This window comes from Eutrigla gurnardus (genome assembly GCF_963514095.1).
Source record: "Eutrigla gurnardus genome assembly, chromosome: 4".
In the NCBI taxonomy this organism is placed as follows: Eukaryota; Metazoa; Chordata; class Actinopteri; order Perciformes; family Triglidae; genus Eutrigla; species Eutrigla gurnardus.
Window position 1 is genome coordinate 14,982,485 of NC_139918.1, and position 15,425 is coordinate 14,997,909.

The 15,425-nt window shown below is 48.6% G+C and overlaps 1 protein-coding gene across 1 annotated transcript; it reads left to right on the forward strand.

The window, feature by feature from the left end:
• Positions 1-2,372: 2,372 nt before the first annotated feature.
• On the forward strand, positions 2,373-14,498 carry mpz (myelin protein zero; the record flags this gene model as incomplete). The annotated part of the gene is given in 9 exon segments (XM_084008079.1): positions 2,373-2,388; positions 2,391-2,449; positions 2,452-2,603; positions 2,605-2,657; positions 4,085-4,251; positions 6,689-6,902; positions 7,642-7,771; positions 8,265-8,307; positions 13,418-14,498. Coding segments are annotated over 9 exon segments (921 nt in total). The 3' UTR covers positions 13,505-14,498.
• Positions 14,499-15,425: the final 927 nt, after the last annotated feature.

Here is a 15,425-nt window from a genome sequence, read left to right on the forward strand (position 1 = left end):
TGACCTTCCTGTGAACCAGCCTGTAGTGTGTGTTTCTGCAGTCTCTCCGCCGTCTTAACGGGCAAGAAGCCCTCCGGCCGTCCCGTCTCACAGACGTCTCACAGAAGCCCTGCACATTCGGAGGGAAGACATTCCCCTTCTGCACATCTGCCAGCCTGCCTTGTGAACAGGGCTGCACTCGCAGCTGTGACAAACATACTCAACACTGCAGAAAAATTAGACATGGATGGAGTTGACAAGAGCCCCAAACATCTCCAGCTCGGGATGCTTTCCCAGACTCTGATTATCCCCGCTCTTTTCAATGTGTTTTTTTTTTTTTTCTCCCCTGCCATTGGAAATAATTCTACGTCAAAGAAAATGACAATATCACAAGAAAATATGCTCTGCAAATTTCTACGGGTGTCTTAATGACATGCCCTCGCCAAATGCAACCGGGGGCCCCCCGCTATCGGAGCGCGTGAAAACGAGCTTGATGAGTTACACAGGCAGACAGTTGAGATGGTTTCATTCACACAGCGGCCAGAGGTACTTTGCGTATTCTGTCATCTCTAATAACAGCAATTGATATGAAGCCTTGTCCACCTCAATATCACTAAAGTGCAGCTGAAGACTCATGTATAATTTAGCTGGAATCTCTAAATGGCTCCACAGATCGAGTTCTCTCCGTCGGCTTCTCGCTGTTGCCTCTCTCCTGCGTTCCCCCCTCTCCTCACTGTATAATTTAGCTGCAGATAAGCTCTCCCTCTCTCACATTAGTGAGCCATACACCACTGCCAGCTGAAGGAATGGGGGGGCCTCCGCTCTATATGTGATACAGTTCCAGCCTGCCAAGCCGAGCCACTGCCGCCGCCACCGTCGCTCGGTGCTGACGAGTTTGGGCGCGTGCCACGTTCTGCACCTGCCAGGCTCATAAAGAATCCCCCTGTTCCTCCCGGGCCCGAAGGCAGGATCTGCCATAATTGTTAAGGATGTTGCGATTTAGACGTTCAAGCCAAAGCTTAGACAGTTGAGGCCGCCAACAAGTTGGCAGATGGTCCATTTTGTTCGGCTGATCCGTCAGCGGGGGTATTTGTAGGTGTTAAGGAAGAACGCGCGGTTGCGATCTTTCACAAGTGGCGACAATTTATGCCGCCGTCTCAAATGTAAGCAGAAGTCGATCCGTCGCTAAATGCCTCGGGCCAAGCGGCCCCCCCTTTTTTTTTGCGGAGGACATCCAGCAGAAGGGGGACCTGGATAAGTGGGCTCAATAAAATGAAGTCAAGTGGCTCCTTGTCTTCCACTCTCTTCATATACATTACATTCCCAAGGAGGAGGAGTGGCGTCATGACTGATGTGGTTGACATGAATAAGTGAAAACAGCTTGTGTGTTTGCTGGGCACCAGAGATCATTAATTTGCACATGTATCCACCAGTGGGACGCCAGCGGCTGAGAGAAAGCATATTTATGACGTGACAAAATGATGGAATGAGACCTTTTTTTTAGAAAATCAGCTTTTTTTTTTGCAGAAATTCCATTCCGGCTACTCGTTCTCACCGCTGCCTCTATTCTCATTTCTCTCTCGGCGTCCTGCCTCTGGATCGGCCACCGTCTCGGTCTCATGTCTAGTGTGTCCTGTCCTGTCCTGTCCTCATATCAACCCATCTATATATAGCAGGTCTCTCCCCACTCTCTCGCCGTCTGTGTTACTGGAAAAGCGAGGCGTGGGCGAAGCGTTTTTGAATACGCAGCTTTGTCTGGGCAGGAGGGGGGGGGGGGAGAAAGGAGGCAGCGAGAGAGAAAAGGGAGAGGAAGAAAAAGCGCCATTGACAGACGGCCACACACCAGTCAGCCCCTGTCCCCCTCTCTCTCCATTGTCTCCAAGTGCTAGACGTCAGCAAACGGCAGGAATCTGGAGAGAGGGACGATGGAGGGCAAAGAGTCGGGGCTTTGTTTGGGGCCGCTGGCCTCGGACCGGGTGAAGGTGCTGGGAGGGGACAGAGGAGAGAGCACTGGACTGACCCCGATGCTGGATCCCCCCCTTCATCCCCTCCATCCTCACTGTAAACGGGCTCCCACCTCTCTCATACAGTATGTAATAATTACATATGAGCCATGATCACACGTACATAGACATGCTTCCTCGTCGCACACCCTCGTTCACGCCTACACGCTAAGTGTTGATTAGCATCCCTCAACTCACACATTACGGCGAGGATGTAATCCAACACCTTCATGCCCTCATGCTGAACAATGCAGATACCCTGCCCCTGTGCTCTATAGGGCCCTACTTGTTTCTCCACTTCTAAAGATAATGTGTGTCATTTACTCCGATGTGGGTCGGAGATGACAGGGGGGGTGAGGGGTTGAGGGGAGGGGGGTGTGGAGAGGAGTGATGGGCCGGGCCGGGCCTGTGCGAGGGGTGTGGTTGGGTATAAACCAGGGGACAGTGGGTTTCCTGTTGTTGTCCTGTTTTGAAGCCGTCTGTCCTGGCGTCCTGCACCCCTCTGTCCACGGTCCTTCTCTCTCCTCCTTCCACTCACACTCCCTCCAGGGTGGGACTCTTCCTCCGACAGACTCCCGTCAGCTCCGCGGCATCCGTCTCTCTGGGGAGCTCCGTAGAAGCCACCAACCATGTTGACGTTTTTGGCGCTGGCGGCGGTTGTCCTCCTGGGAATAGGTAAAAAGAGAGAATCTTCCTATTTTAAATCTTATTTTATGAAGTTTGATTTCATGGACTGAAAACTGAAGACGTAGGAATGATGATGTGGGGTTAAAGGTGAAGTGAGGATGTGATGTTCAGTGCTTACCTGAAAGCTGATGGACTTGATGATAGTAGAAAAAAAGGTCAATATGCTGAGAAGTGAATGAATTGATCTTTTACTGGAATGTAATATCTCCCTCTACATATTTAAACTAAAGCACTTAATATCTGAACATTTACTTATCGATTTAATTTTAAAAAAGAGTCATTAGGCCACCTCTGGAGGATATTGTTCATCCTCTGGTGCGTTATGCTAAATGACCCAGCACTGTACATGTGCTGCTTCTTAGAAAGCAGGTGTCTCCAAGCTGGAGAAGTTAAAGGGTAATATTATGACTTTTAGAGGATGGATGGTTGGCAGAGTTTTTTTGCCCTGATGTCGACGGCTTTCCAGGCTCCCCTCCTGTCAGATAGTTGTCAGATTATTTTAATTAAAAGTGTCAAGCGTGATTTCATTGACAAGTTTGGGGGGGAGCTGGCTGCACTAACGACGTTCGCTTGAGGCCACTCGCAGTCGAAGCTGTGAACTTGTACTTTCCGGGTGTGGAAAGAAAGCAAGCGCAGAGCTCCGAGTGTTGATATATCCGTGAGAATAGTGGGACTTGGCGTGATGCATTCACACTTTTTTAAGTGAAACCTGAACACTTAAAAAATGACGCTGTTCCAGCTAATGTTAGATTGGCGGCGCCGCGCAGCTCCCAGAGGCTTCTCCTGGTCGTTTGAGATGCGGAGCGCATTTTCGAGGGAAGTAAAATATTGATTTTGCAGCCCAAACCAAATTAACATCGATCATTAGTTATTATTCAAGCATAAACAGTGCACACGATTAAGCCAACATAATCCATATTAATGGTGAAAAAATGATGTTCCCCTTTGACTTTGAGGGACGAGCGCTGATATCCCAGCGGCAGTCCAAATATTTACTGAGTGCATGTGTGAATCAATGGTGGATCTGACGCCCCCGAATGTGCAGTTTAACAATGTGTGTGTGGGCGCATATCTAAGCGTTTGGGATTTATCTGGCAGATTTCAGGGAGAGAAGTCACAAATGGTATCGTTAGCGATGCTTTGTATGCTCAGTCATACAGCAGGGGTTGAACATGTGGTGATTTAAGAAATGTGAGCCATTGTATTGAGCCCAAAATAATGGGGCTGTAACCAGGATACATCCATCAGAGTTTTTTGTGCATGTTTTTGTTCACAAACTTGCTAACGAAAAGCTTTTGCAGGTTGCAATTCTGACCACCTTCTTCTCCAAATGCTAGTCAGGCTACGTGGTACTATTTTAATCTTGTGGTGGTGTGATCAGCTGTGAATGAATGCACCTGCTGTGTGTCTCCCAGTGCCTGAGCAGTCCCAGGCCATAGTGATTTACACCGGCTGGGAGCGCCACGCCCTGTTGGGCTCCGACATCCGGCTGTCCTGCTCCTTCTTCTCCTGGCGCTGGACCTCCGAGGACGTCACCTTCTCCTGGACGTACCGGCCCGACGGCTCCCGGGACAGCATCTCTGTGAGCCACGCATTCAGCCACACACACAACCGCTACAGTCTCCTTATTGATAACCGTGGTAGTCAGGCCCACTGTCAGCTGATGATGTCGTCGACTTGTAAAAGAAAATATGCTGTGTCAAATTTTGCTATCGCAGTCAAGCCACCTGTAAAGCGATCTCTGTCACATCAGTCACATCCACTTTAAAGTTGGCCTTGATGAGATTGTCATGGAGCCAACTTAACGTAAGCTCTACAAAAAGTTAGTTTAGCAGCCAGCGGCGTTGCTGTTTTCATGCCCTCGTTACGCGTCGCTTTCATGCGCAGCAGGCAGCTGTTTTCTGCAGAAACCAAAAGAGGCTAGGAAGTTAGAGGCTAGGAAGTTAGAGGCTAGGAAGTTAGAGGCCAGGAAGTTAGAGGCTAGGAAGTTAGCGACTAGGAAGTTAGCGACTAGTTGGTGAACGTTTAAAGAGCAGGATATTTAGCATAAATCATTAAAGGTGGAGGTGCTCCAGAGTTCCACTTTCATCCTTATTTTCCAAAATGAATTTCTGACAACATGTGCTCACATTCAAGAAGCTCCACATAAATATTCAGGAAGAAAATACCGAAGCATCTTTGGCTGCAACATAAATGTCAAATTGCCTGTGTAGAATTTCACCATGGCTGATCATTTTCTCTCCTGGATTCATGAATTTTGAGTAATTTTTAGGGCACTCTCACGGAACAGGGTACTTGCAAAATCATCAAAAAGGAATCCTTTTTTTTTTTTTTGTATTATCCACGAATACAGGACAGTGTGAACGTCTAAAATGTCATCACACAGTTTATTCTAACACACAAGCCATGTATTCACCGGGAGAAGGAAACAACAGAAAGTTTCCCTCCCACTCCTCTCGCTGTCTCACCTGCCTCCCGCTCTTTAATTTCACTCTCCCTGCCCTTATCGTCCTGCCATCTCTCTAATCTCTCTATCTCCCCGTCCTGACTGCGCCTCCCTCTGTCCACCTCCCTTAATCTCCTCCTCCCCAGCCCTGCCTCCTTTGTCCCTCCCCTCCTCTGTCATTATCTCCTCCCCTCACCTCCTTCGCTTTCATCCGTCTCCCGCAGTGCCCTCACTTTGAAACTAGATTCCCCCCCACCTTATCTTGTGTTGCTCATTTCTTTACCCGCCGGGACAGATTTACAGTTTCATACCTCTATCTGTTTTCACGGTGCATTTGTCCTTTTAATATGTTGGTTTCTAGCATGTTCGTACCATGTTGAAAGGCTTTGTATAATTCATGGATGGCTCTCACACGACTCACACCTTCAATCAGTGTGCCGGACGTTTTAATTAATGATCTTGGCCTCGTAGAATCTGGGCCATCAGCAGTTACCGCAGACCGCATAGAAGGCGTGGACGTATTCACCGTGACATCACATTATTGGACTATGGCTTTGAAGCATGGTGTTTGGCCCCCTGATGGTCATAAGAAAGAATACAAGTTTAGGGCACCTCAGCATTGGCTTCACTCACATTGGCATCAATTTGCTTTTAGCATGGCAACACTTTTGGTGGTCCTAGTCATCTTTGTGTCAATTTGTCACTACTTATGATGATGATCCTGACTTTCCGTATAATACCCAAACAATACAAAAGTGGACATTTTCATTTTCAAAGCCGCTCTAGTCACCGTTTTATATTAAAAATCGATCAAATGAATGTAATGTGAAAGTAAGTGTTCTTAGTGTCTCGGAGGATTATGACCTGACTCTGTAGTTTTCCTTCAGCTGTTCTCAGCTCATTGTTTTTGTTTTCAGCCTTTACAAACTTTCCTGTTTTTTATTGTCTCTCATCGCTCTCACAGCTTCATTTCAACTACAAAAGCAGTTGTTTCAGCAAAAAAAGAAAGGGGAAAAACACTGTGCACTAACTGAAACACAAAAGCAGACAATGTTCCAGTTCAGACAATGTGAATAACAGGTGAACATATTGGAGCATTCAGCCTAATTACAGGAGGAGGAGACCAAAACAGAGCTAAAAGAGTGAATGTTGGAGAGAAATACGACTCTAAATGTGTACCAGCTTTGCCTCGCAGCTGTGTCTAACATGTTTGCCATGTTTTAAGGTTTTAATAATGTTAATTGTAGCAATAATATTAATAATAATATTAAACCAGATGTGACCAGAGTTAGTATTCAAGAGATTTCAATACTCTCAGCGCTAGAGACACATTTCATTTGGCGCCAGAAGAAGGTATTGCGGTTTGATACCCGCCATGATCCTGTACATGATTATAAAATATGAATGCCTCTTTAACCATTACAGGCTGCAGCAACCTCAGAGCCTCCAGAAAACAAGCAACATTGACCTAAAATGCAAAACGCTTCTGTGCAACAGAATGTAGCAGCGACTCCAGAGATTACAAACATGTCATTATGATGACGTCACACAAACAACACCATGTCCTTCACAGATCTTCCACTACACCGGCGGCGTCGCCTATCTGGACAACAAGGGTCCATTCAGGGACCGGTTGGAGTTTGTGGGGAACCCGGGCCGCCGTGATGGCTCCATCCTGATCAAGAACCTGGACTTCAACGACAACGGCACCTTTACCTGCGACGCCAAGAACCCACCCGACATAGTGGGCCGGCCCTCCAGTGTCCGCCTGCTGGTCTTTGAGAAGGGTGAGATATGGGAGGGGGGACATGCGTAGTCCTGCGGGCGTTCCTCTGCAGAATCAAATCCCCCCCAGTATGTAAAGTCTAATTTCTGCATTGTCTTACATCTGTGTCTGCTCATTAGGTTTCCACTGAGCCCATATGGCACAGTTTGGCGAATTTTCTTCATCAGGAGCCAACTGTTCTCAATTGTTGTTATAATCATTCCAAACTTTGAAATTAATCTCAATTTGTGCTGTGCATCAGACTACAGCGAGAGCCGTGTTCAGACCAGTCGTCACACTCCCTCGTTTAGAATTCCTTGCACCAGTCCCGTTAAATGAAATCAATTACAATTTTATCTCTTTCTCCATCGGAGATCCTATCGCTGCCTCTCTTTCACTCCTTTTCTCCCCCCTCTTCTCCCGTCCTTCCTCTTCTCCGTCGTCTTCCCCCGACTTCTCCCTCCTTACGCTGGCTCTCACCTTTTTCCTCCCTTATCTCCCTTCTTTTCATCACCTTCTCTGTCTCCACTTCGCTCGTATCTTCCATTCAACCTTTATTTTACCTTTGCGTTCCTTGTCTGTTTCACTTTCATCTCTCGTTCCCTTCCCTTCCAGCTTTGTTCCATTTCATCTTTTCTATGACATATTTTCCTCCCCTTCTGTCACTTGCTTTTTCTTTTCCATTGTTTTCATGCTGAAATTCTCTGCTGTCCCTTCTAACACTCTCTCCTCGTTTCCTGTCCCCTCTCCTTCGCTCACAGTGCCCATCCAGGCTGGCGTGATCACGGGAGCCATCATCGGAGTGGTGCTGGGCCTGCTGGTGCTCATCGTGGTCATCTACTACCTGATGAGGTTCCTGGTGGCGCGTCGCGTCTTCAGCCTCAGTGTCAGGTCAGTGCCCGGCCCGTGGCCGGCGGCGCTCTGTCACTCGTTCTTGTGCCAGGGACGGGAGCTGAGGCCGGAGCCCATCCCTGGCACCGACACCTGCGTGGCCAAGCTGGCGTAGCTGCCGTGCCACCATTAGATTGGGTTAGGTGTGAGAGGTTCAGATTGGAACTAAGTCAGAAAGAGGCAGATAATGATGTTCCATTTAGATTTAATCTATTAAACAGGACCACGCAGGTCCAAAACCACATTATTAAAAGTAGGTAAGTAAAGATTCAGAGTGGATGATCCACAAGATCACGAAGATGATGGGATTCACCATCCAATCTTAGGAGATCTTAACACATGCAGCAGCCTGGGGGCCACGTTGGAGACGGGTGGGCCTGTAGATTAAGTGGATGTTCTCTGTATGATGGCTGCCAGGCAATGCTGCCCTGCGACCACTGGAGGGAGAGATAGATTCGACATCCTGACATTGTCTTTCTTTTGTCCCCTCCAGCAAACATGGCAAGAAAAAGAAAGAGGGATCACAGCAGAGACAGGCAAGTCCCCTCCTCTCCTTCCTGAGCCATCCTCACTTCTTCTCCCTCCCCCTCCTCCTCCGCCTCCCCCCCTGACACGCTCCAGCACATGTGCGCATCCAGCCGACAACACCCAATGCAACAGCTTGCTTCGCTGTCACACTCGGGCGCTAAATAGCAACAATGACGTCCCATTTTTGGAGGGATGACAATAACGTCGGGCTCGGGAAACGCGTTGTCAGAAGGAATATTCATCTCGCCGGATGCAATGCAGCCACACAATAGCACCCGTCCAACGTGACAGTGCGTAAAAGCACGGCTTTTATAATCCAGTCCAAGCAGCGCCAATGCGTCCGCGCACTTTAGCCCGACTCCTCTTCAAAGCAGCATCTCCACCACAAAATAACATGTCATTCAAAACTCTGCCTGGCAAACACTAATAACAGTGTTCAAGCCGTTCAAATCCTAGTGCCGTCTCAGCGTCGGAGGTGCTTTAAAAACCCGTGCTGTCCCTCCTCTGCCCGTCTCTCTCCCCGGTGGCCCTCACCTCTCCTTCAGCTCCCTCAGGGGGGCCAAACGGCGCCATGGGAGTAAACAGCCACTGGGCGAAAATCAAACCAGCTACTGTGAAATGGCCGAGCGGTGCTGCTGCTGTATTGAATGGGGCGGTGATTTGTTCGCAGCGGGGAAAGGGACGGGAGCTGCTGATTTGGCTCACTGGGAGTCAAATGAAAATCACTGGGCCTATTATGGTCTGGGCTGTTATCGGTGGTTTGACGCTGCTGCGCGCCAAGGATTTGGGGTATTTTTTTCCCCTCTATTCCCCATGGGAGAGTGATAGCCTCAAGTGGCGGATTAATCAGACATCGTGGTGGCTTGTATTCTTTTGTAAATACAAGGCACCGGGGCAAGTCGTGTTTGATTACTCTGTGTCTCAAAAGCGGGGGTGTATCGTAATCGACTGCACGCCTTGCCTGCTGATAATGGGGGGAAAAAAAAGGGAAATCAGGGGATTTGGATTTAGGGCGTTTTCCAGAATGGGAAACAAAAATCTGCTTTGAAATGAGAGACGCGCAAAAGATAAGGGAGGCGGCGGATCAAAGGTGTTTGAGTGATTGAGCTGCAGGTATAAAGCTAATGTAAAGACGACGGCGGCGGCACTTCAGAGGACGCCATCTTGCCCCAGTTGCACAAACCTAGAGGGCGAGACCGGCAAGGGCCAAACCTCCCTCCTCCCTCAAATAAAGGCACTCAGTCGCATCTCCCCCCAAGCCCCTCTTCGTCTTCCTCCTCTCGTTTTGCCGTCGTGTGATTGTCAGGTTAGTCTTGAGCTACAGTCGGTTGCTCTGGAGTGCCTGCGGTGGGTGACAGTGCGTGTGTGAATAAATAACTCGGCGCCAAAAGGACACTGGGATATTTGACAATGCTGTCATTTACAGTTACTCCCCATGCATGTCTGGGAATAAAAAAAAAACACATCTGAGCTCCCACTTCTTTATTTTTTATTCATTTCTTTTTGTTTGCCCCCTCGGTGCCGATTCCTCTCTACTGTAGCTACGCCGCACACTGAGGGCTCGTGGGATTTCACAGCGCGCTCATAAGTGGTTGTTTGATCAAATAGCCCTTATTAGGAGACTCTGCTGACACAACACAATTTTGTATCAGCCTCACCATCTCTGTTCCCTTCGGTTTGCTGGGCTTGCACTACAAATCTCCAAAAGGCTGCGCGTGAGTGAGCGAAGGAGGGAGCGAGCCAGACAGAGAGACAAAGGAACCCTGTGGTGTGTGCTGCTCCCCATTAGGTGGAGTTGTGGGAGAGGAGTTTAACCGGCAGACACACACACACACACACACACACACACACCAACACACAGACACACACAAAAGCTCACGGGAATGAACCCACACACACACACACAGACACACGCACTGTACTGGAATGATAATTGAGTGCACTCTGTATCGATCTGAGCTCTCTCACACACGTACAACCCGCCCCACCCACAGCTCCCTATTCTTTACTCCCTCCTTTGCTCTCCCCTTCACACTCCTTTTATTTGGTCCCTCGTCTCCCTCCCTCTCTTCAGTCGCATCCTCCTCCTCTTCCTCGCTGACCATGAGAAGCATCTCTCTGTCTGTAATCCCCCTGTCCTCTTCCCTCTTTACTTCCTCTCCCCTCACCACCACCACCACCACATCACTCCCTTTCCAGTTTCTCTCCTCTGCCTCCTCAGGTTCTCTTGGTTCTGATCAGCCTCGGCTCCTGGAAAGGAAATCACTACCTCTCACTCTTCATCCACCTCTCAATCTCCCCCCCCCCCCCCTCACCTGTCGCCGTCCCTCTTTAGTATGCGGCGGGGGGGACGCACGCGGCCACTTACCTTCCCCCGTCTGCCCTCCCGTGTCGCCACCGTCCCCACATTTCCCTTTGAAGTGTGAGCCGCCCCGTAACGAGGGGCGGCCCTGCGCTCTGCTGCCTAAGCGGGCTCCGGTGTGTTTACGACGCAGCCTGTCGTTAGCGTGGGAGCCCCAGCAGCGCAGCAGAAAGCTGCCGTGGGGACGCATCATGCTAAACAATGCAATGATGTACGAGAGACTGTAAGTATGATTGAAGGTAATGACGCCGGATGGGGCCCGCGCTGCTGCCCCGTCGAGCCGGACGCTAGCCGCGGCGGCGAGCACGTGCTGCTTTCGGCGCAGAGCACAATTAAAGATGATGCATCTCCTAATGCAATCAGTGGGGGATTATTAGTGGAGGCTCCAGTGGCCGGGAGCAGCCTCCAGTGTGCTCTCCGCCGTCGACTAACCTGATGTATTAGAGGATGTCTCCCCACCTCACATCCAGCATGCTTACTATTCACGCCGACTAATGCTTTAAAGCGTTCCGGCCCGTTGTCCAACCCGAGCATTTAAAGCAGGGCGTTGTGCGAACCATTACGTACGAGCGAAGGTTCATTAGGCTCCATCAGAGTATTATTGTGTGCTCGTGATCATTTTCAGCAGGTTAACTCACAGGTTAATGCAGTGGAATACAGCTATTGTAAAGTTAAGTGTTACTCTGACCTTATCTCCACTCTGTCCGCTCCTCCCTGATGGATTTGTTGTGCTCTAAATGAAGCCTCACTTTACTTCCTTCCTCCTTCCTTCTATCGATTTTCTTCTTAGAGATGTTTTTTTTTTTTTTTTGGACATTGCACAGACAATATACAGAATGAGTGGGAATGGATGGATGAATTGTGTGCACGTTAGATGAATGGTGGCTGAATGTGGCGCATTAGGCGTCTTCACAACGGCTCCGGCAAAATGGTCTATAACGAATTATTCATTCCACCGTCAACTTTAATTATTCATTTAATAGCCCAATTATGGGATTTGTAAACAAATATTTCATTTCCCCTCACTAAATGTAATGGTACGGCGTCCATTCCCCTTTTTTCATGTAGATTTTAGTGTCTGAACGTTTCATAGGACAGTCAGCGTTCAGGCATCAAGGTTGAAATAAGGGGAACGTTTTTATCAAATTATATTGTCAACAGAATAAGCCCCGGGAGATGCAGCATCTTTTTTTTTTTCCAAGACCTGATGAGACAATTTATGCACAAAAACACAGGAAGGAGCGAAACAAGGAAAACAAACAATCTGAATAACTATAACATATTCATTAGTATGACACTAAATCGGAGGTTAAAAAATAAACTTAAAAGCAAAAGCAACTTCACTTCCAACAGGAAAAAGGCAAGATTTTAATAATTCAAAAGAGGTTGTGGTTTTTAAGCGTAGTGTTAAAATGGTAAACAACCTTTAAATGACTATATAATGCATTGTGTTGCATGTCCTAGCTACACACCGCACTATAGTGACTCGACTGATGTTTAAACAACAGTTAAAAATAACCTTCATGTCTAAAAAGTCATTTTAAAGCCACATTTATGACCAGTTTTGACATTTTTATTTGCCAAATAATTGATTTGTTTATCTGCATGTACACAAATATAGTGTATATAAGTGTGAACGTTGTGCAGGAGACGTTAGAAGCAAATGGTTTATGAGGATACCTCCTCTATTAAAAGTCAAAAGTCAAAATAGATTAAAGGATAAACAAATTCCATCAAATTATAACTTAATACATTGAGATGCATTGCAATAACAATTGTTATAAAACTCCTATTTGGGTGTTTTTTTGAATAATGTAGATGTTGTGGATGATGACGGGTGATGATGTCGGTACAAAGAGATGGTCCTCTAAGTTATAATGACTATTGACTAAGGGAAGTCCGACAGCACGGAAGATAAGAGTGTCTTATGAAATATGAGTCAATGTCTGAGGAAAGTTATGCATTCCTGGGAAGAGGCCGGCACATTAATTAATGAACTGCTGGGAAGTATTTAGTCTACGGATGCAGTCAAATTGAAAGATGTCGGTACAAAGAATCTCAAATCTCAATAAGAGCCCATCATCTGTGTGCGTGTGTGTGTGCGTGTGTGTGTGTGTGTGTGTGTGTGTGTGTCTGTGTGTGTCTGTGTGTGTGTCTGTGTGTGTGTGTGTGTGTGTGTGTGTGTGTGTGTGTGTGTGTCTGTGTCTGTGTGTGTCTGTGTGTGTCTGTGTGTGTCTGTGTGTGTGTGTGTGTGTCTGTGTGTGTCTGTGTGTGTGTGTGTGTGTGTGTGTGTGTGTGTGTGTGTGTGTGTGTGTGTGTGTGTGTGTCTTATTGATCATTTGTCACTCAGTTGTCACAGGTGGATGGAGCCCGCCTGCCACTGTGTCCCATCCTAACGCATGGTTACCTGTTTTGTCACCCCCTTACAGCTCTGGACACCGCCCCCCCTCACTTGCTACCCCCTCCCCTAAAAGGACTGTCTCTCTACCTCCCCCCCCCCCCCTTCTCCCATCTTTGTGTATGTCTCACTCTCTCCTCCTAAATGTGGTTTTCTGTCCTCTTCACACAGCTCCACCTCTCCTGCTAACTCCATCTCTCATCCTCTCATGTCTAACACACCCATCTCACCCGTCCGTCCCTCCTTGTGCCCCCCCTCCCTGTCTCTCTTTCTCTCTCTTTCCCTCACGCTCCTTTCCTCCTGAAGTGACTCTCCTCCCCTGTTCTCCCCCTGACCCCCTCTCCCTCCTCCCCCACAGGGCCCCGTGCCTCAAGCCGACCCCTCCAAGGTGAAGGCGGCTGCCTCGGAAAAGAAGAAGCAGGAGTCACGCAAGGATAAGAAATAGGATACGGGGAGGGGCTGGGGCGGGCTCGCCAGCCGGCTGCTCCAGCCCTTAGACCTGGCGGGGTTCAAGCGCCAGCCCAAGCAGCCGCAGAGAACCGTAGCCAGAAAGACGGAGAGGGTGGTGGTGGGAGGGGAGGAGGGCCGGGTGCTGATGACCATCGAGCTGGAGCTGACCCGCAAAAACGGGGAGGAGAGGCCCGGCGGTGAGGGAGGGATAGGGAGGTCCAAACCGCTTGGCTTCCTCTCCCGCCTCGCCAACCAGCTCACCTTCAAAAGATAAACCAATAGGGAGGCGGGGGAGGCCAACGGGGGAGGGAGCTGTCGGGGATAAGAGAGATGGAAGTCTAGCGAGCAGTTAAACCACAAACCTACTTCACAGCCACCACAAACGGCAACCTGAGTCCCTGAATAAATGAGTCACATCATATCTGCTCTCGTCACAGGCGGATGACTGTAGACGCAGCCATACGGCCGAGATCTAAGATGTCGCGATAATCTCTTACACCAGCCGGCACCCCGAGTGCTTTTGTCAGGTCATAAGATATGCCATTTGAAGCGAGACCCTAAGACGGCTGGTTTGATAACAAATTCTAAAAAAGCTGCTCCCCGGGTTTTGCCTTTCTGGTTCCTTTTATTGTGATCCTATCCACCGGGAAAAAAAAAGAAAAGAAAAGAGGAGCTTTCTCCAAGTGCGTCCGATACGCATCACGAATTCCAAGCTGCGGGGACAAGCCAATTTGCTTTTCTTTTTCTTTTTTTTTTTTTTGCCAGAGTCGACGTGTCAAACTCTAACTTCCTCCCCCTCATACTGATCTTCATTCTTTCTCCTCTCCAATCCCATCTCTTTCCACTTCCACTGTGAATTTCCTGACTTTCTTGTTAATTCAAATTACAGAAGTGATTTATATGCTAACTGCTCTATCCTGTTTCTCTTCCTCTCTCTCTCTTTCTCTCTCTCTCTCACTTCCGTCCCTCCTTTCTTCCTTTTCTCTCTCCTGTAGATAAAGGTCTGACTTCTCCATGACTGCCTCCACTCCTCTAGTCTGCTCCCTCCCATTCTGCCCAGCCTGATGCAGCCCCCATTATTTCCCATTATCTCTACTCTTTCACGACAGCGCTGGCTGTAAGAATAGCCCCACTATATCAGTGGCAACAGCGTCAAATCATTTTTACAACGGCTGATTGGAGACTCTGCATGCGCTCATTGGGCAAACTGTAAAACTGTTTAAGGCCTAACAACACGCATAACTTCCTTAAGAGGAACCCCAAAGACATCCCTCTGTGTTTAGAGTCTCCTGGATCTTCCCCCTCTTAATGTTTACGACTCAATCTCACACACACACACACACACACACACACACACAGTGAGCGGAGCAGTGAGTGTACTCTGGACTTCAGATAGAGAAAAAGAGAGGCAGAGACGGAGGGGATAGTGATAGTGGGAGAGAAATATGATTCCTGCTCTCAGCCGGCGTAGATGAAGGTTCAAGCCCTCCAGCTCGGGGTGATTCAATCCTCTCCCATTTGAGCTAATGGAAGTTGTCGCCTTGTCCCTGCCCCGGCTAAAGGGGCTATTTCTGGCCCTCTATGAACGCGCTGCCTTACTGTAACAGCTGCACATTTTTCTGCTAACAGGGGGAGGAAAAGACAGAGGTAAGGGTGGGGGGGGTGTGACCCCGCTGTTGACTCAACGGCCGGCGACTGACGACGTGGAATGACGTCACGGCCCAGCGGACGCTCTCGGAGGTCTGACAGGAGGGGGGGCTTTGCCAGGAAGAGGTGCAGCCTCTGTGCTCTCAGTTATTTTAGGTCCAGTTAATCCGCTCGCACGTTTTCTCCTCTCCAACCCAGGGTTAATTATTTTCATAGTACTGGTAACGAGATATCTCTCTCTCCATCTCCCCCCCCTCTCTGCCTCCACT